This window comes from Fusarium odoratissimum (genome assembly GCF_000260195.1).
Source record: "Fusarium odoratissimum NRRL 54006 unplaced genomic scaffold supercont1.33, whole genome shotgun sequence".
Lineage (NCBI taxonomy): Eukaryota > Fungi > Ascomycota > Sordariomycetes > Hypocreales > Nectriaceae > Fusarium > Fusarium odoratissimum.
In genome coordinates, this window is record NW_022158779.1 from 161,569 (window position 1) to 179,341 (window position 17,773).

The window sequence follows — 17,773 nt, forward strand, 5'->3', positions numbered from 1 at the left end:
ATAGAACACATCATGGCCTGCTTCAATCAATCTCATCAACAACATCACACTCATCAATCACCAACCACCATTAACGACTAATCAACTTCAATTTAAACATAACCTCCTTTGACATTCTCACCACTCCAACATCACAGCAATGTCTCGTGCTCTTCTCATCACCGGCGCCACTGGCAAGCAAGGCAGCTCTGTCATCAATGCTCTTATCGCGAAGAACGCAGACTTCCTTCTCCTCGCCGCCACTCGCAATAAGGAATCACCTTCCGCAAAGAAGCTAGCCTCCAAATCTTCCAACATCAAGCTCATTGAGGGTGACCTCGACTCCATCCCCGCCCTCTTCGGTGCCGCTAAGCAAGCTGCCGGAACTGTGCCTCTCTGGGGCGTCTACTCAGTCCAACTGTCCATGGGCAAGGGTGTTACTCTTGAGGGCGAGGTCCGACAAGGAAAGGGTCTCATCGATGAGTCCATCAAGGCTGGCATCAAGCACTTTGTCTACTCCAGCGTTGACCGGGGCGGTGACGAGAAGTCTTGGAAGGACGCCACTGTTGTCCCTCACTTCAAGACCAAGCACGAGATCGAGCATTACCTTCGCGACTCGACCGCCAACGGAAAGAGCTCAATGAACTGGACCATCTTGCGCCCAACGGCTTTCATGGAAAACCTAGAGCCTGGTTTCGCCACCAAGGTCTTCCTCACCATGATTCGCGACACTCTCAAGAACAAGCCTCTTCAGTGGACGGCAACAGAAGATATCGGCTTCTTCGCTGCTGAAGCTTTCACAGACCCACAAGCCTGGGGTAAGCAGGCTATCAGCTTAGCTGGCGATGAGATCACATTCGCACAACTCAGCGAAGCTTTTGAGCACGCCACTGGCGGACCTGCTGGTACGACATTCGGTTTACTCGGAAAAGCTTTGAAGCACGGTGTTGCAGAGCTCGGAATCATGGTTAATTGGTTCAGAGATGAAGGCTATGGTGCTGACTTGGCCAAGGTTCGACAGCTGAACCCTGGTGCTAAGACGATGGAACAGTGGGTTAAGACAAGTGCTTTTGTCAGCCAGTAATAAACGGGAGATTGGGCCATACAAAGGAATAACGATTTGCAAGTTTGAGCTTATAGAGAAGGGGACATAGAAGGGTTTCCAACTTTTATTCACATGACATAGAATAGTTTAATTATCCAATAATCATTCACAGTCCCTGTCTTGTTAATCATTCATCTTTTGACTTTACAGTTTATGCAAATCTTGTCAACGTGTTCCAATCGCGAAGCATTCGTGACTTCGAGGCCTGGAACTTATAGCTTTCTTCAACCCTGGCTCTACCAACCTCACTGGCTGGATCTTTGAAGCCACAAAAGCCAGCTTTCATAGTAACTAACATATAAGACACCCACGGGCCTCTCACGTCAAGCCCACACTATTCGTGGGAGCCCCGCCTGAATAGCCAAAGAAAGATGACTACTCCCCTAGGCACAGATACGGAAGATGCAGTCTCGTCCAGCTCTGATGAAGAGGTTAAAATTCTCAATCTGGAAATTCTAAGCACCTCCAGCTTCCCGCGATTCGGCAAGTTTCCCTCCTGAGGTTCGCGAAAGGATCTGGATACGCTCCCTAACCCGCGAAAGAATCCTTAGAATTCTTCGCGAGCGATACCGTGTCAAAGTTAGAGAGCGCATCGTCATGAGCAAGCTCTTTGTTACCAACCACGAATCTCGTAGCGCCGCCAAGAGATTCTACCGCGTTCACATCCCCTGCACATATGCACATATGACCTGCACCTACTATGGAATCCTTTACTTTAACCCGGAGTTCGACATTATACATATTTTTGAATGGTGGTATTTCCCAGAACTTGCACATCGTATCTGGAAAACTTATTCCACTTCACGTCGGCATTGTCAACTTGGCTCAGCACACCGATCAGGACTACTGGGACAGGAGAAACAATGAGAGCTGGTACACCCACACGAGACACGTTGGGTACAAGGACCCGAAATACAGGGACCCGGACAAACTGAAGGTGGCAATCAAGCGGTTGAAAAGAGTCATCTTCGTATTTCGTGGTGTTTATAATCCTGAAATCCGCAGATGCGGGGACACGCGTCAAAGACAGGATAGAAAGGGCCCTGTGTGATATCCCAGCCCTTCTATGCCTGTCAAAACACATGTCCCTGTATTTGGGGTTATGGAGCAGGACCCCAGGGCTGTGGGAGACTTTCTTGATGGCGTGAATCCCAAGCACATGGTAAAGCTACGGGGTGTTGTTGACGATTAGTTCAAACATCTTAAACGATGGGGAGTGGACAATGACCCTGAAGTTTTCTACCAGATCATGATGAGCTACTCAGAGTGTGATCCAGTTATCATTGACAGAGAGGATGCAATCGCTTTTGTTGAGGATGAAATGGAGGAAAAGAAATTCAATTTTGATCGATCTTTCAAAAGATGCGGGAAGGCTGCGATGGCTGCCGAGAACATACTCAGACAGGATGTAATGCAGGTATTTGGATTCTGGCCACTCCTCATGGAAGTAATAACTGTGCTGGAGGATACAAACAACGCAGAAGAGCAGACCCTGGATTTCTGCTCGGCATTGCAGAAACAGTTCAAAAAGCATACTTCGCAGCTATGTTTGTCTCATTTTCCGGACTACAATCCTAAAATCCTCACTACCTATGAGCGTACTGAGAAAGATTATGTGGTATGGCAGCACTGGAGACCAAAAGGCCATCGCTGTTAGAAAAATTGCAAATACGCGAGAACATTGTAGGAACTTCGGAGTATCCCTCATATCAAAATACATGTATGCTAGGTGACAGAGGGGAGTCAGATTCAAATACATGATCCTGCACAGTCTACAAAGAGCCCACCATCATGTTTGTCTAGAAGACAAAAATTCCCTTCACCGCCTTCACCAAGTTCTGGGCTAGCAGTTTATGAATGGCGCCACTGGCATGGTAGTCATCTGCCCAAAGACAATTACTCGCGCCGAAGCAAGTAGCATCTTTGGCTCCGTATGCCGCATAATTATTGACAACCTGGTCAAATGAGGGCTTGGTATCGAATATCTGAATTTTGACATTTGGGTGAGAGGATGTGAAGCTAGCTGCCTTGGTTTTGACAGCGTTATTGTAAGAAATGATGTCTGATCTTAGGCGAGCCAGATCAACTTCGGGCTGGCCTATCATCTTGGGGAACTGATCTGCGTATGCTTCATCAAGAGTCAGACAACTGGTTTTTCTTTTTTAAAATGGTCGGGGCTTACCAGGGATACTCAGCAAGACGAACTTGCTGTAGCCATCAGTGACAAGAACCTGCAGGAGCTCAAAATATCTGTTTACGCATTCGGTAACAAGAGCACTCTTCTTGCTCCAAAACGCCTCACCCACGTCGTTGATACCAATCCAGAATGCGACGAGGGTATCAGCTTTTGTAATCTTAGGCGCAACATATTGCTTATAGAGGTCCACCTGCTCCGACATCGAGTACTGGGCCCATGAGTTGACGATTTTCTTGTCGACAGTCGCTCCGCTGTAAGCAAAGTCGTATGTGAGGATCAAAGATGTATTTAAAGTTGAAGTGACATGGCCGACCCAGTTGAGACCAGCAGAAGTCGTCTGCCCAGGCAGTCCGGGGTTCCCGATGGGGTTGGAGGATGATGGTAATTGACCTCCAGGCCAGAATCCCACGGTTGAGTATGAATCACCACTACCCTTGGTTAGACTGAATCGATTCGTCATGTTGGTATAACGTACAAAACAATAAGATTCTTCGTAGTCTGGGCAGCCATCGAGGCAACTGGACTAGCAAGAGCTTCAGACAAGCCAGCTGCCAGAAGGAGGCATTGATCGAATAACTTCATCTCAAGGAACAAGAGTGACAATCGTTATACAAATAAGCATTGGTCAAACCCCCAAGATCAGAGTGAATTATTCTTAATTTATATCTAGTCTCGCTCGCGGCAAAATGCCTCCACTTCAAATACATTAACCGGATGTCGTATGTCACGGAATGCAAGGTCCGATTGGTGGGATATCTCACCATGTGAGATGCTCAGAATCCCCTCACGTATACACATCCTGTCTGGCATCGCCACTTTATGTCTGGATCAGCGGGCGAAGCTGTTGTATCACATAGGATTGAATGTTTTGGGAGGCAGACATATGCATTTTTGCGTGGCGTGGTGAACGAGTACGCCGGCTTCAGCAGTGGTTCTTCGGATCAAGAACACAACTTTATCGAACTTGGCTAACCACAGAAGCAAAAACAGAGATATAAAAGCATATGGAAGCAGATGTTCTAGGAAGTATAAATTCCAAACTCCTGGTCGCAAGGTTGTCGTTGTCTAGTCCAAGTTGACTTCATCAATATACCTCCTGTAAGTCGACTCTTGTGGTTGGAGACTGCTGAGATTTACCTGACAAAGTATGTACTATTGAAATTGAATGGAGAAGACATGAAGATGGTACAAGGCAATGTCCTGGTGAGGGTCTTTGTCTTTGAGATCCTTATATCTACTGCTCAGCAAAAGACCACTTCACCGTGTCCGATCACATGACGAAGAAGTGTAAGCGACCAAGAAAAATGGCTCTAGAAACAGTCTGCATTTGAGTTTGGCGTGAGGTTTTAGGGCTTACACTGAGCAGATCTTGGCAGCTTGGGTAAGACAATGAGATATGAGGGATCGAGAGTAGCCACTGCAACCTTGATTATCTTCTCCAAAACTAGAATGATGACTCCATCAAAGTATTCCAGAAATAATGTATGCTACAAAGGCTGGTCGTCACTGCCGTATTAAGTCGGGCTCCTTGACAAATCCGAAGGAGTTTGGGGCAGCGTAATCGCTTACGCTCTAAATTCTGACTACAGTCATCCTTCACAGAACAGCCTGTCCCAGCGTAATACGCTGCTTATCGTGGAGACAGAATAAGACTAGAATAGGTAGGTGGTGTCGCACGCGCCCTTTCTTGTCATATCAAGATTGACAGGGGTCTGTATAAGTTATAAGCGTCGCGGACGGCATTTCAACGCTCGAAATTTCTCCTAGTCATACGCTGTAATTCTTAACAGGAACATCGGATCGTGAAACAAAAATGCCCGCCATGATTGCCAAACGGCCGGGCCTCATGCAAATTTCGGTCTCCCGAAGTGCCGAAGAGCAGCGGTTGATTCCTGCATATTGCAGCAACCTTGCCCGCCGCGCTAAAGAGCTTGAGACTTTTCGTAAGCATCTTTACGCCGATGCCAAAGGTGGTGAACTATCTTTTGGAATCATGGAGCGCATCTCACCACATGCTGTTGCGGTGTCAGATCCTCTGTTCTCACGACTTGAGCAGCTTCATGTCCTTCTTGGTCGTGTTTTTGTCGATATCGTGGATCGGTGGTTTACAGACGAGAAGGCACGCTTTCCGGAACGCATGCCGTTGGATCCATCGGAAGAGGAGCTTCTCCGATGGGTAGCGTCTAGTGGTTGTGTTCCAGACTACGCCGAGCATGCCGGTTGCTGGCGAAGTGATTTGTTGTTTGGCCGCAGCCCGGATGGTCTGCGGGATGAGTCACCGTATGTTTGCGAAATCAACGGAAGGCTGCCTCTCAATGCGGTCATGGGAATTGCTCTGGGCGAAAATGGGCTTCTGGAACTTGGTGCGAGTAAAGGAGGACTTGAGCCTGTGAATAGCATGGATGTGAGTGATACGACTGTCTTCCGCGCCCTAGTCTCTAAGCTGACGCTCTGCCAACCATTTAGGCATCTTATAACAACCTTATGGCACTATTCGACCCCGATAAGCCGCTTTTCTCTATCAGAGATAAGTGGCCTGGTGCTGACTCGAAGATCCTTTCAGCTGTCAATGTTGCACGTGGAAGGCCGCCAGTCGAGGCAGTTCGCCCCCAGGATCTGGAAGTTCTCCCTGATGAAAATTCTCCCTCCGGATTCACTCTCTGGGATAAGGCAACGAACAGGCTCCTGGAACAGTGGTTTGTTGAGATGCTACAGGAAGAGTATGCCAATCTGGAACCAGCTGTCGCTCGCCAATTGTCCCTTACTCCTCTCAATGACCTTCGAACTGTTTTCATCGTGCATGACAAGCGACTCCTTGGTATCATACCTGAAGAGCTTCCGAAGATGGTTTCGCGTGGTGTTCTGACCGCCGAAGAGGCCGACATCGTTGCTGATGGGATCATCCAAACGATCAACCCGGGTTCAGAAGGACTTCAAAATCTGCTACGCGAGTCAAAATCCGACTCGGACGTCAGGAATGACTATATATACAAGCCCTGCCGTGATGGCATGGGTCACGGTATAGAACTGGGAAAGAACCTTACGCAAGAAGCCTGGCTCGAACGTCTAGAAAAGCTCGCAAGCCCAGATGTTCTTCGACCTCATGATGACGCAGCTGTCATCCAAAGGCTGGTAGACCATAATTGGTATGACGTTGTTCGTCATGAGGTTTCAACAGATGATGGACCGAAGCCTAACAAGTTCCATCTTATCGGATCTATGTTCATGTTTCAGAATCGCAAGTTCTACCCAGCTACTTGGCGTATGGGCCTGGAGACACATCTCGGTATCACTTCCGATAAGCCTGGGCTGGTCATGGCGATGGTGCATCAGCCCGACTGGCCAATTGGGGAGGACCAAGAGCAAGAGCTATGAGTTTAGAACTAGATATTATGTAACCTTGCGCTCTATGGTAGCCTGAAAGGTCGGGGAACTTCTAGCTACGAAGCGTCAGTCCGCCGGTATCGATCCTCCTGCACCCGGAGAAGAGGGTGTGACTTTATGTCATCTATTGAAGGATGTTGCCATCCTCTGGAGGAAGGCAGGAAGATCTGCATATTTGTTGACACCTACTGGGGAATTTTATGAGGACAGGGCGATAGCAGAGGGATAGTTTTTTAAGCCTCCTATGATAGAGAACTTGAATTGAGCAATATCTCTTCGCATCATCTGGTAACGTATAATAACGACCTGGAAATATTAGATCACCAACCGTTACAGTAATGCTCCATCGTTTGAAGATTGCCGACCTAGCCGACTTGGATACAGTACGCAACAAGCTTTTATTATTGGGGCTAAACTAGGCCTGTTTCCGAGCGGTGCCTGGCACTATTGACGGGGAATTTTGGTATGGGACGTTGGCAGCCAATTATTGTTGAGCATAAAGTTTTTCCAGATCTTGTGGCGCGCTAGAGCAAACTATTGATTTAGGGGAGATGAGATGATCGCCATCAACACTAAGGTACGTAACAATATAATTACAGTAGCGATCCCCTTTGATCTTTTCTGCATTTCTTTCGCTTGCTGCTTTCTTATTCGTCACTCACCTCAGTCAATCGTTTGCGAATTCTCATCGTGCCGAGGATGCGATCCAAGGTTTTACTGTTGGCCATTGGCCTTCTTGTTGCCGACTCTGCGCTTGCCAGTCCTTGCAAGCCCAGGTCCTCCAGTATGTCGACACAGAGAGCATGCTGAAAATAAGACTGGAAAATGGCTAATCGTGATTTTTCATCCAGCTTCGGAGACTGCTATTTCAACGTCGGTCGGTTCTACGACGCAGCCCACTTCGACTGTCGAGGAAACACCTACAGTCGCATCATCTGAAACATCCACCGAGACTGGTGCTATTACCACGACCGCCCCTGAGACAACCGCAACCTCGGAAGCCGAGACAACAACTGCTGTTCAAGTTACTACTACAACGGCTGAAGCTGAGACAACAACCGCTGTGGAATCTACCACTACGACAGCCGAGGCTGAGAGCACGACCACCACCGCCGTGGCAACCCCAACATTCACCATTGTTGGCGGCGGTGGCGCTATACAAGGCGCGCCCCTCAAAGGCGTCGACCAAGATGGTAGCGTCCTTCTATTCAACCCTCAAACTGGAACCAGCCGTACCAGAACGATCATCCTCGACCCCGACACCGGCCGACTGCGGGATAAAGATACGGGAGTTCAGATATGCGCATACTACGGCTCTGCAAACACGATCTCTGACCCTGCCTACTTTGCATTCTGCCAGAATGGTAACACTGGGCCCAACATGGCCTACGATTACATGACCTGCCAAATCGTCAGCGGCAAGCTCTCTTGTACTGCGCCCCAAGCTGCGTGCCCAACAGATGACGACGGCATGCCCCTAGGCTGCACCACTGTGGATGGCCAGGTGAATAATGAGTTTTACTACAAGACCCAGACGGGCGCTGGTACCTACTTGTTTATATCCAGTGGCAGCCCGAATGGCTATACCCCTGTCGACGTCATTGCCCAGGAAGCATGAGTTGTTGTATTGCGACGATCATAACATTCGATTCAAAACTATACTTCTAATGATTCATAACTGTAAATGATGTATTTTATCTCTGGCAATACCTTTCAGCCATTTAGAGCGTCTTGCTCTGTGACCTCCTTGTCGCTAAACCAACAGTATCGTATCCACGCCACTACGCCCGCCCGCATATCGATCGTACCCCTCCCCATACATTAGACCATGGACATATGCTTCTCCAACAACACGATACTTGGAACCCTCGATGTGATGTAGAATAAAGGGTACCCGGGCCCCCATCAAGATCCATACTTCATCCTTGCTACCACCCTGACCCAAAGTCTTGGGTCCCAGGCCAAGCAGCCCCGATTCTGTCATGAAGAGTTTCCGGCCCTGGGTAGCATTGCGCATGTGTTTCTCGAAGTTGCGGAGCTTTCTCCGTCCCAGTGGAGTTAGTCGTTGCATCGAAGGTCGCTTATGTTTGCCCCCTAACGGGTCCTCGTCCTGTTTGTCTTTTTCCACTGCAGGAGCTGGAAAGCTCTCTCGAACACGCCGTGCTGAAGGGACAAACCCTGTTTCCCACGTTGTATCGCCACCATCCTGACCTTCACTGTCACTTCCTTCTGTTTCAGATAGCTCATCTTCCCTCTCTTCATCTTTACTCGCCTCCTGCTTATCCTCTTCTTGTACCACCTTTTGGCTTTGCTGGTTTGCTTCCTTCCCCTCTTCTCCTTCGCCTCGCTCGCCTTTTTCTTTTCTTGTCTTTTCAGTAAGATCATCTAGGGCTGTCTCAAGATCTGGCGCCTGTAGTTCATCAGACAGCTGCTGTCCGTCATACATTGCTGACCAAAGAGCCAAGCGGGTAGTGAACGACGTCTGGATCAGTATCCACGCCCACGATTCCGAGCTAAGCCCTGACCATTCGACGAGCAAGTCGCGAGCATCTAGTATATCTGTCAATATCCAGTTACTAAAACCCGTCCCTAGGTTCACTCTTGAGTCCATATTGCCGAAGTCGTTTTCCGTCTCGGTCAGTTTATCAATGATCAGAGTGCGCCATAGGGCTTCAACCCGGGTCACCGCTTGTGATGGGCGGATGTACCGTCTTGAGCTATGATCTGAAGTATCCTCGACACACCACGCTCTGGTTTGAACTGGATATTCAGCTGGACTATGTAATGCCAGTCGTAGAGTCTGGATAACTGGATCTCGATTGAGCTCTGTGGACATAGTGACAGTATCCACCTTAATGGCCTTGATACTGAGCTTATTTTCGGGGTCAATGTGAATTATCCAGTCGTCAAAACCGACATCATGGTGAGTTCCGGCGCAGAAACGATCATCATATCCACCTTGGTCGAACGGAACCCGCCCCAGCCTGGCGCTAAAGTCGGGGACCCAGCTTGGAAGGCCTTGAATCCTAGTGTCTGAAAGGTCTTGCACATGGGATAGAACCGCAAGGTGCGAACCAACGCGTTTCTCAATCATGGCCTTCGTTGTTTGGGTGAAGACCTCTTTGACGTCGGCATTGTAGTCTGGTTGTAGTCCGAGACCGTCCTCAGCAAGGTTCAGAAACGCAAAGATCTTGTCTCGAGGATCAGTAGCATCGAGCTCACGAAAGTCGGACAGGACGGAAAGTAGGTGTAGCTTGCGGCGCTCGAATCTGAAACCCGTCACACCCAGCTCCTCGCTGAAAGATTCCACTACATCGTTATCAGTGAGGTGAGTAACTTCAGGAAGCTCTAGGGCCCATCGACATGATTTGTTCTCAGTTGCCTCGTCTTGGCCTTCTTCATCTGGAAGTAGGGTGACCATGGGCAGGCCAGCGTTGCAGAACCCAAGACGCGAACGAGTATGGTGATATCCGAGGATAAAAGAAAGAGCATCGCGCGGAGTGACCTTTAACTCATTTACCGTCCTCGCTGGCTGTCCAGAGAGCAGCGACAGCTTCTCCCAGTGTTGAGCCTGGTCTGACACAGCTCCATTGGTGAGGAATTTGTGGCCAAACTGGCATAACTCAATATCGATTCCCGTCTGTTCCAGAAATGCGGCAACCGCCAAGATGAAATCCATACTTTGCAGTGTTGCGCCACAAACCATTAAGATATCGCGAGCAAAAACAGCCTCCTGGACGACCCAAGCCCTGCGGAACCAGAGTCTTTGGAAGAGGGAAAAGAGGGCGAACCAGTGCACCACTGTCATCCCTGGGACCGAGGACATTGTCACTTCCTCTTGTTCTAGGTATGACGAGTCTTGTGTGTGAAGCCGAGTTGCGTCGAAATCAAGAATCTTCCCCATTGCTTGTATCGCCAGTTCTGAAAGCCTGTCATATTGGCCAACCCAGGCAAGTACTATACTCGCTGACTTGTATAGGCGCCCCATAAGCTTGACTTGGGCAGCTCGTTCGTCGAGGTCTGCCTGGTTGATACAGAGTGCATCAGCCCAGATGGGCAGGTTGATTGAGCGGTAAGTTGAACTCTCCATTTCACCTGGGTTTGGAACGACTGCAGCTCTCAGTGTCAACACTGATTCGAAGAACGATAAGAGGTTTTCCTCGATTGGGACTCGACTCCCGTCAACTTCTATTTCATGATGCGTGCGCTTTTGCCAAAGCACCTCTTCACGAGGGACATAACGATGCATATCGTAGTACAGAAGCTTGGCCCGATCAACCATTACCAGCTTGTCGCCATTGGGACCCAGTTCTGGACTGTGATAGGCGAAAGGAAATTTATCGGCGTGTTCTTCGAATTCCAAACCATCGATATCGGGCATGGGTTCTTCTTGGACTGTAGTAGGGTTCCCCCAAGTGTATGAGACGGCGGCAAACTCGAGGTTCTCATCGCTTAGGTCGACTACTCGCATGGAGCAACGAATGATGTCGTCTCGGGACTCAATGATATCCAAGAGACGGATTGATGTCGGCGTTGTGAGGACGTGTGACTTGTACATGTTGACGATGGTTGTGGACAATACTCAAATGATGAAAGATAGTCATCGGTGAAACAGGATGGGCAATAGCATTGCCATGCAGACCTTGACATTGTTTTGTGATTCCAAGGCTGATTCACGTTGGGGCAGGCATTATCAAGGTTTGAAGATCACCACGGAATTAATCCGCCCTGTTGCATAGCCGCCGGTGGCTGATACTGTTCCGTGGAAGGGCACCATTCAAAGTGCGCTGCCAAGTCTGAAGCGCTTCACCAGCAACATCAGCAATTGGACGCTCTCACGAGCAACGACCAGGGGTTTTCAGCTTCGAGGCAGGCTTAGCCAGACTTCACTTCTCAACGCTCAACCCAGCATTCTGCCTTGTATTTTACCAAGACTGTATTTCAAGGTTGTCAGTGTTTTATTCTTAACTGAATTTAATCATTTTTTTCTTCAACAAAGCTGCAGAATTCGATTTTGAGTCCCGGGTCTGGCGCCAAGAGGCTTCAGCCTCGGTGGTCGCCTATGCTAACACCTACTGTAAATACACTTTAACTACCACTAACTTACACAGCCTACGTACGGATTTTATCAGTGGGGTCAACCCAAAACATTCAAACCACGAAGTCAGATATAGCTAACAGCCGATTTTTGCATCGCATGCCTTGCCCCGGTAGAAAGTTATTATCTGCTGCAATTACTGGCTGCATGTATCCTGAAATGGTATTGTAGCAGTAAATACCTGTCCAAGCGAAAGTTAAAACTTGGTGTTTGCCGAACGTTCCTTGGCAGAAGAAACCGAGTGAGTAATTGCAAGCGATTTAACACAAGGGGGCAAAGGTGAGCTAAGATTTTTCCTGAAGTTATATGGCGGCAGCTGATTGCTCAGTGAAAGCTTACTACAGAGCTTCGGTAGTAATAGCCATCAAGACAAAAAAGTTAATCACGTCTCAGGACGTTTTACTGGGACCTGAACCTCCACAACTACCGCTTCGTCTTGAACATGACAACAAACTGAACCCCAAAAAGGACGATCTCTTATCAAGATCAGCAAAAACATACAACAGCGGGGATTCGCTGGTCGTCACCGACCCAACTACTAATCCGCCCCTTATCAGCTTATCTATGGGAGAGCGGACGGGATCCCGAGTTCTCTGATAGGTATGGTCGTATGTGTTTGAGATCAGTTTGATTGCAGCTTATATTCACAGTGTCTGAAGCTTGAGCTGCATCGTTGTTATCGGCTCGGTTCGGATTAGTATGGGCATCGACGTATGCGGGTAGCTGTCATGACGTCTGCGTGGTATTCTTCTGGATCAATTCTTGCGTATGGCCTGCATATTACGCGTGGGCAGATGAAGGATAGAGATACTGCCTGACGAGTTATGGATATGGTCAAGGCCAGGCTCCGAGATTATCCCTCTAATAGCACAGAACTACCAGATTTGAGATACAGGCTTCCGTATAACGGCTAATTGCATCTTTGACTTTACCAGAACCACCAACCTAAACCAATTGTGACTGTCGTTCGCTGTATCGCTCCGCATCAAAGGTTGTCCATTGCGTGCAGGCTGTCATCCGTATAATGGTGATATCGATGGTGCAATGACTCCAGTCCGAGATTCGTAAGTGATATTGAGCATTTTCTTCCAAATCGTCAGGCCATTGGCTTTGTAATTCAAGAGGATTGCGTGAGCACTTATGAGTTCCGCTTCGTGGATGATTCTGTCATTCACGCTAACAGTCCCTTGGCGATGCCTTTTCCCTCCAACCACGTCAATTCATCTCTGGTGTTTAGCGTCGTCGTTGAGTATTAATCAGCCCGGACGGAGCACTACCTTAATTCGGATCATACGTGCCGTGCTGCACTAACAGGGTGCATAAGAAAAGCCTTAAAACGTGAATTTTAATCGATCCTACTGTGCTTCTGATTGGCTGACGGATGAACAATTTAGCTGATGACTGTGCTTGCGACACCCAGTGACTCAATTACGCGGTCTGTAGCGACGCGCATCTTATTCCCAGGCGTAACAGTCGGGTCAGATTAAGCCGATGACATGTATTACGCAGAATTCGTGAGTCACTTGCCATGGTTAATTGACACGACTCATCGAGAAAAGTGCAGATGCCTAGTCAGGCAGAAATTGTATAACAATAAGGCCAAATATCGCCAAGATGTCGGATCAATTCTCATCAGTATCGTCAATATGGAGCCTCCTTACACGCAAAGATCCGGCGTCCCTCTCCAGACACGCCCGGTGCTTAGCCCATTCAATCCGTCAGCCCTACAGAGCCTTAACTCTATTTTACCCCCTAAGAAAAATGGCTTGACCATTAATATCCATGATCATTATGCATCAAAGCGCTATCGCCCTGGCTCCATAGTTATGGGCACTGTCAACATCAAGCCTAAGAAGCAGATTCCTTTCACCAAGGTCTCAATAAAATTTGTTTGCGACTCAAGCGTCGAGCGACCCAATGCGAATTTGTCATTTGAGACATGGCATCGATTACTTGATCTGGACATGCCAATTGAGGAAGCGGCATTACCAACTACTAAGATCCTACAAGCGAATGAGACTTACACGGTTCCATTTTATTTTGTACTACCCAATGGCCTCGGTACAGAGGCCTGTTCGCATAACGTCATATGGCAAGAAACACGACAGTTGCACTCACATCTTCCTCCCAGTATCACCGGCTGGGAGAGTGATGCCATGATCCCAAGAGGCGTGCGCGTTGACTACGGTGTCATTGCTCAGGTTTGGGACTCGGCAAGCCCAGAGTATGCCAAGATGGAAGCCAAAGAAACCGTTCAGTTCTTGCCAGGCCATGTTGAACATCCGCCTCTGAAGATCCCGACAGCAAACCGAACTTTCAAGTTCGGGTCATCGAAGCAACTCAAATCCAATGTCTTTTGTCGCTCTTCGGGCGAGATCACGTTATATACTGATCAACCCAACGCGATCGTTCTTGATTCCAGCGGAAAGAGTTTCCATCCTACAACGATTACAACGTCTCTGAGACTAAAGCTGTGCGACCAAAAGACTAGCTTACCACAAACATGCAGTGTTTCTGCAAAGATTGAGTCAGAGACATGGTCACAAGATGAGCCCATGCAACAGCTCCCTCATATCGTCAACGCGAGAGACTGCTATAATGGCTCCGATACTCTCGTGAAGAAGTCGGAGGTCGGCTTACGTTGGGAGAAGAATTCACCGAAACAAACAGACAGTATTGTCACCGAGACTGCTGAGACATTCAGTAGCCATATCGAAATACCCATTACAAGTTTTGCGAGCGATAAGAAAATGTTTTTGCCCACTTTTTATTCTTGCCTGATTGCCAGGACATATCAATTACATCTAACGATTAATGTTGCATCGACAACCCTGAAGCTGGTATTGCCGGTACAGCTCACAATGGAGGAGCAGAAAGGAGATGTGCAGCCCGACGCTGAGGATATCGGGCTTCCAGAAAGCAGCACGAGATGTTCCAGTTCATTGCCGTCATATATCGAGTCGGAAAGGAGGCATTCACAGCCTGAGCAATAATCCGTTATAATGAATAAAAAATTGAAGTTCGTCGTTAAAATATCCCCAACAATGTCCATTTGTCAATTCCTTCATTTCCGCGTGTGTCTCGTACTGTCTTGTCGAACGTGAAGGTTGTGCCAGGCTGAATATATAATTCGCTTTCTTCGAGTCCCTCGACCAAGGCCAAGTTCTGAACCAATCCCATTATTTCAACCGGGGTGAGTTCTTGGGACGAAGCAATTCCCTTCCATTCTGCATAGCTCTAATCCGGCAAACCCATTCCTTGATTCGAGGGGCCGGTCCTTTACTGCTCCAAGACTTTGAAACTCGCAACTCTTCTTCTAAGTTTTTGCCATTGAGGCGGGACAAAGCTCCAACTGTAAGCGGTGTTGGCCCGGGTGCTGGTCGTGGTCCCCTGAGTGCCGCAGCATAACTTTTGGGCATTGCGGTTTTTGCTGGAATTGGCGAAGGACTATTCATGGCCAGCGATGGATCCTGTCTTTGCTTTCCCATCAGCTTTTGTTCAAGTAGCTTCGCCGGACTCGATGGAAGGCCGTCCATGATGAATCTTTTGCTTAGGAGATATTCTGATGCGCGCGGTATGCGAGGGGCTGATGATGGGAGGAGAAACTCAATAAACCTTTGACAGGAGGGGAAGGCATGCGTATTTAAGGACAGGAAATTAAACTTCCAATTATGCCTTTTAGAGTTGGTAAGTGAAGACTGAACAGCAGGTACGAGGGGAAGTCAGATAAGAATATGGTTTGCTCGGGCTTATAATGAAGGCGCCCTGTTTTTCTGTTCGCTCGCACTTCCCAGCAATGATCGCATGTTCATCGGCATTTGGTGGGTGTTCCACGTGTGCGCTGAACTCTTTAGTCCAACACTCAGGTTCGTCATTGTCTTCGACATCAAACTACGTGAACATCTTTGATCTTCGGATGGGGAATAATCCTTGAAGCCTAAAGTACAACCAATTGATTGAAGTATGTTCATATTTAGTTTTTTGGGCAGAACCTTCATGATAAGGTTATTATCCGTATATGGAACACCATTTTTAAACAGCCTGTGACCATCCTGTCATGAGCTCTTCCAGTGAATAGTCCTCCCGGTTAGACATGTTGCCTCAAACTGTCACAGAGTTCCAGCCGCGGATTTCCAACTCTAGGTTTCAGCAATTATTGGTAATCTACGGCAGATATATCTAACCAACTTAGATATACGTTCTCTAATCAATGAATAGGTCTCTTAAACTGTCGGGATTAACTCCCCGATCAATCAGTTGATACTAGACAGAAATTTCGTCAGTTAATTTTTGTCGTGGTTGATCTTACTAACCATCTTGTACTGTAGCTGTCGATAGTGTAATAACACTTTTGGGCTCATTTTTCGACAAGCGTAAAATCGAGAACGACCCCACCTCCGCTCTCGCAAACAGGTTTCAGCGGCTCAACGACGAGTTACCCGATACCTCATAGGAAAACTCAGAGTTGCTATTTCTGTTATTCTTAAAGAGAACTTGTTGATGTTTAAACTTGTTATATTTATCGAATGTAAGATTTTGAACAGCATATCTTTGTCTATCGCATCAACTCTTTTTTTAAACCCAACTTGGTCAGATAAAAGTCGTTTAACCCTAATCAAGGCTATGAATTGAAATCAGGAGTTTTCATATGGCTTATTTCATTAATGCCGTTCTCACGTCCAAAGACTTAAGGGGATGACCTAATTTTACTTGATATAACTATTCTGATTAATTCATTGCTATTGCTTGCAATTCTTGAAGTGCACCACCTTGTCAGTGAGGACAATGCCGTCGAACTGATGAGGTAGACATAAGGACACCCTTAAAACGTTCTTACAACTCACAGTCTGTCCAATCTCTGTGCTTACCTTGCAAATTGTCTCTTCTCGCACAGGAAAATGGCGTGACATTGCTGCAGAAATATCATCAATAAATGCAGAGAACCTGAAGAGGCAGAGCATAAATTGCTCAATTCGAATAGACCATGGCTCGGAAGCCATCAAGTAATTCCTACTTGGGACATTCGGAACGAACGCGAACAACATACGGTTCACAATATTCTGGATAATATAGTTTCAGCACGGCCTGCGTCTTCAAATTTTACAACAGCCTGATATAATATTTGCAGCAAATGAGGGCAAGATTGCTAGGATGATCATATACAGAGTTTCGGCGATTGCGAAGTCTGCATAATACGGATTTACCCCGGCTTCTGGATAATGCGGCTCACAGCTGGCGGTTACACATCCCAACCACGAATATACGAAGCAACCCATGAGTATCATCGCAGAGCAAAAAAGCAGCCGGTCCGACAAGTTCCTCCACTTGTCTACGGGGCAAAAATAACATACAACACCGGGGATTCGCTGGTCGTCACCGACCCAACTACTAATCCAGCGCTTCGCAGCTTGACTATGGGAGAGCGGACGGGATCCCGTATTTTCTACGAGCTTTGGTCGTATGTGCCTGATGACACTGTCGTGAAGGTCTATGGAGGTGCTGTTCTGCCGAGCTGAAGGTTCATCTTGGCGGTTAATCACGGCGCAGCAACAGTCTTGGCTGGATGAAAGTTCGGCATTGGAATTTTGCCTGAATGGGCCCAAGTCTTCATGACAGCGCAGAGTTCCAATGCCTTGGTAGAGGCTACGATGTGATACCCTGTTTCGATCATTTTGGCGTTCCCCGCAAGCTCACAATGCATTGATATGTGCCTTGGATTTAAAGTGTTGGAGTTACATCGCCACTAAAACGCGGCTTGGCGGATCCTCTTGTCACTATGGATTCTTAAATTTAGCCGAGGCCAAATTGTATGTCAGACCGCTATCCAATGCCTACGTAGCCAATGTCGCATCTGTTCTGTCAAAGACACCATGATCGTTCGGTTTTAACCGTGTGTGCACTGAGCACGGATCATTCCCGAATAAATGCACCAATTACCAAGGCAAAGGATCGCTAAACAAGTGTGCATTCTCGTGTTATCCCTGAGTCATGAGCAAGTTCTAGACTGGGT

The 17,773-nt window shown here is 47.8% G+C and overlaps 6 protein-coding genes and 2 non-coding genes across 8 annotated transcripts; 4 read left to right on the plus strand and 4 right to left on the minus strand.

Moving 5' to 3' along the window:
* Positions 1-139: 139 nt before the first annotated feature.
* On the plus strand, positions 140-1,063 carry FOIG_13434 (uncharacterized protein; the record flags this gene model as incomplete). Its single annotated transcript, XM_031214587.1, has 1 exon — positions 140-1,063. The coding sequence occupies one exon, from the start codon at positions 140-142 to the stop codon at positions 1,061-1,063; it is 924 nt and encodes a 307-aa protein (XP_031055678.1).
* A 1,626-nt stretch (positions 1,064-2,689) lies between these two features.
* FOIG_13435 (uncharacterized protein) lies at positions 2,690-3,889 on the minus strand. The gene is made up of 3 exons (XM_031214588.1): positions 3,757-3,889; positions 3,267-3,709; positions 2,690-3,212 (listed from the first exon to the last, which is right to left on the minus strand). The coding sequence occupies exons 1-3, from the start codon at positions 3,861-3,863 to the stop codon at positions 2,884-2,886; spliced, it is 879 nt and encodes a 292-aa protein (XP_031055679.1). The 5' UTR covers positions 3,864-3,889; the 3' UTR covers positions 2,690-2,883.
* Positions 3,890-5,094: 1,205 nt separating this feature from the next.
* FOIG_13436 (uncharacterized protein) lies at positions 5,095-6,878 on the plus strand (the record flags this gene model as incomplete). Its single annotated transcript, XM_031214589.1, has 2 exons — positions 5,095-5,685; positions 5,748-6,878. The coding sequence occupies 2 exons, from the start codon at positions 5,095-5,097 to the stop codon at positions 6,654-6,656; spliced, it is 1,500 nt and encodes a 499-aa protein (XP_031055680.1). The 3' UTR covers positions 6,657-6,878.
* Positions 6,879-7,364: 486 nt separating this feature from the next.
* Positions 7,365-8,283, plus strand: FOIG_13437 (uncharacterized protein; the record flags this gene model as incomplete). Its single annotated transcript, XM_031214590.1, has 2 exons — positions 7,365-7,449; positions 7,517-8,283. The coding sequence occupies 2 exons, from the start codon at positions 7,365-7,367 to the stop codon at positions 8,281-8,283; spliced, it is 852 nt and encodes a 283-aa protein (XP_031055681.1).
* Positions 8,284-8,293: 10 nt separating this feature from the next.
* FOIG_13438 (uncharacterized protein) lies at positions 8,294-11,330 on the minus strand. Its single transcript, XM_031214591.1, has one exon. It carries the CDS (start codon positions 11,221-11,223, stop codon positions 8,419-8,421), a length of 2,805 nt encoding a protein of 934 aa, XP_031055682.1. The 5' UTR covers positions 11,224-11,330; the 3' UTR covers positions 8,294-8,418.
* Positions 11,331-12,257: 927 nt separating this feature from the next.
* FOIG_13439 lies at positions 12,258-12,373 on the minus strand. Its single transcript, XR_004093452.1, has one exon. It is a non-coding gene; the product is annotated as a 5S ribosomal RNA (ribosomal RNA).
* Positions 12,374-13,337: 964 nt separating this feature from the next.
* FOIG_13440 (uncharacterized protein) lies at positions 13,338-14,825 on the plus strand. Its single transcript, XM_031214592.1, has one exon. It carries the CDS (start codon positions 13,410-13,412, stop codon positions 14,754-14,756), a length of 1,347 nt encoding a protein of 448 aa, XP_031055683.1. The 5' UTR covers positions 13,338-13,409; the 3' UTR covers positions 14,757-14,825.
* Positions 14,826-17,107: 2,282 nt separating this feature from the next.
* On the minus strand, positions 17,108-17,223 carry FOIG_13441. Its single transcript, XR_004093453.1, has one exon. It is a non-coding gene; the product is annotated as a 5S ribosomal RNA (ribosomal RNA).
* Positions 17,224-17,773: the final 550 nt, after the last annotated feature.

What these genes read in the sequence shown, in the direction of transcription:
- FOIG_13440 (XM_031214592.1), top strand. Translation starts at nt 13,410, where the DNA reads ATGGAGCCTCCTTACACGCAAAGATCCGGCGTCCCTCTCCAGACACGC.
- FOIG_13435 (XM_031214588.1), bottom strand. Translation starts at nt 3,863, where the DNA reads ATGAAGTTATTCGATCAATGCCTCCTTCTGGCAGCTGGCTTGTCTGAA. An exon ending in ACGAAGAATCTTATTGTTTT is followed by an intron (nt 3,710 to 3,756) that starts GTACGTTATACC and finishes AACCAAGGGTAG; the next exon opens with TGGTGATTCATACTCAACCG. An exon ending in CGTCTTGCTGAGTATCCCTG is followed by an intron (nt 3,213 to 3,266) that starts GTAAGCCCCGAC and finishes CTCTTGATGAAG; the next exon opens with CATACGCAGATCAGTTCCCC.
- FOIG_13438 (XM_031214591.1), bottom strand. Translation starts at nt 11,223, where the DNA reads ATGTACAAGTCACACGTCCTCACAACGCCGACATCAATCCGTCTCTTG.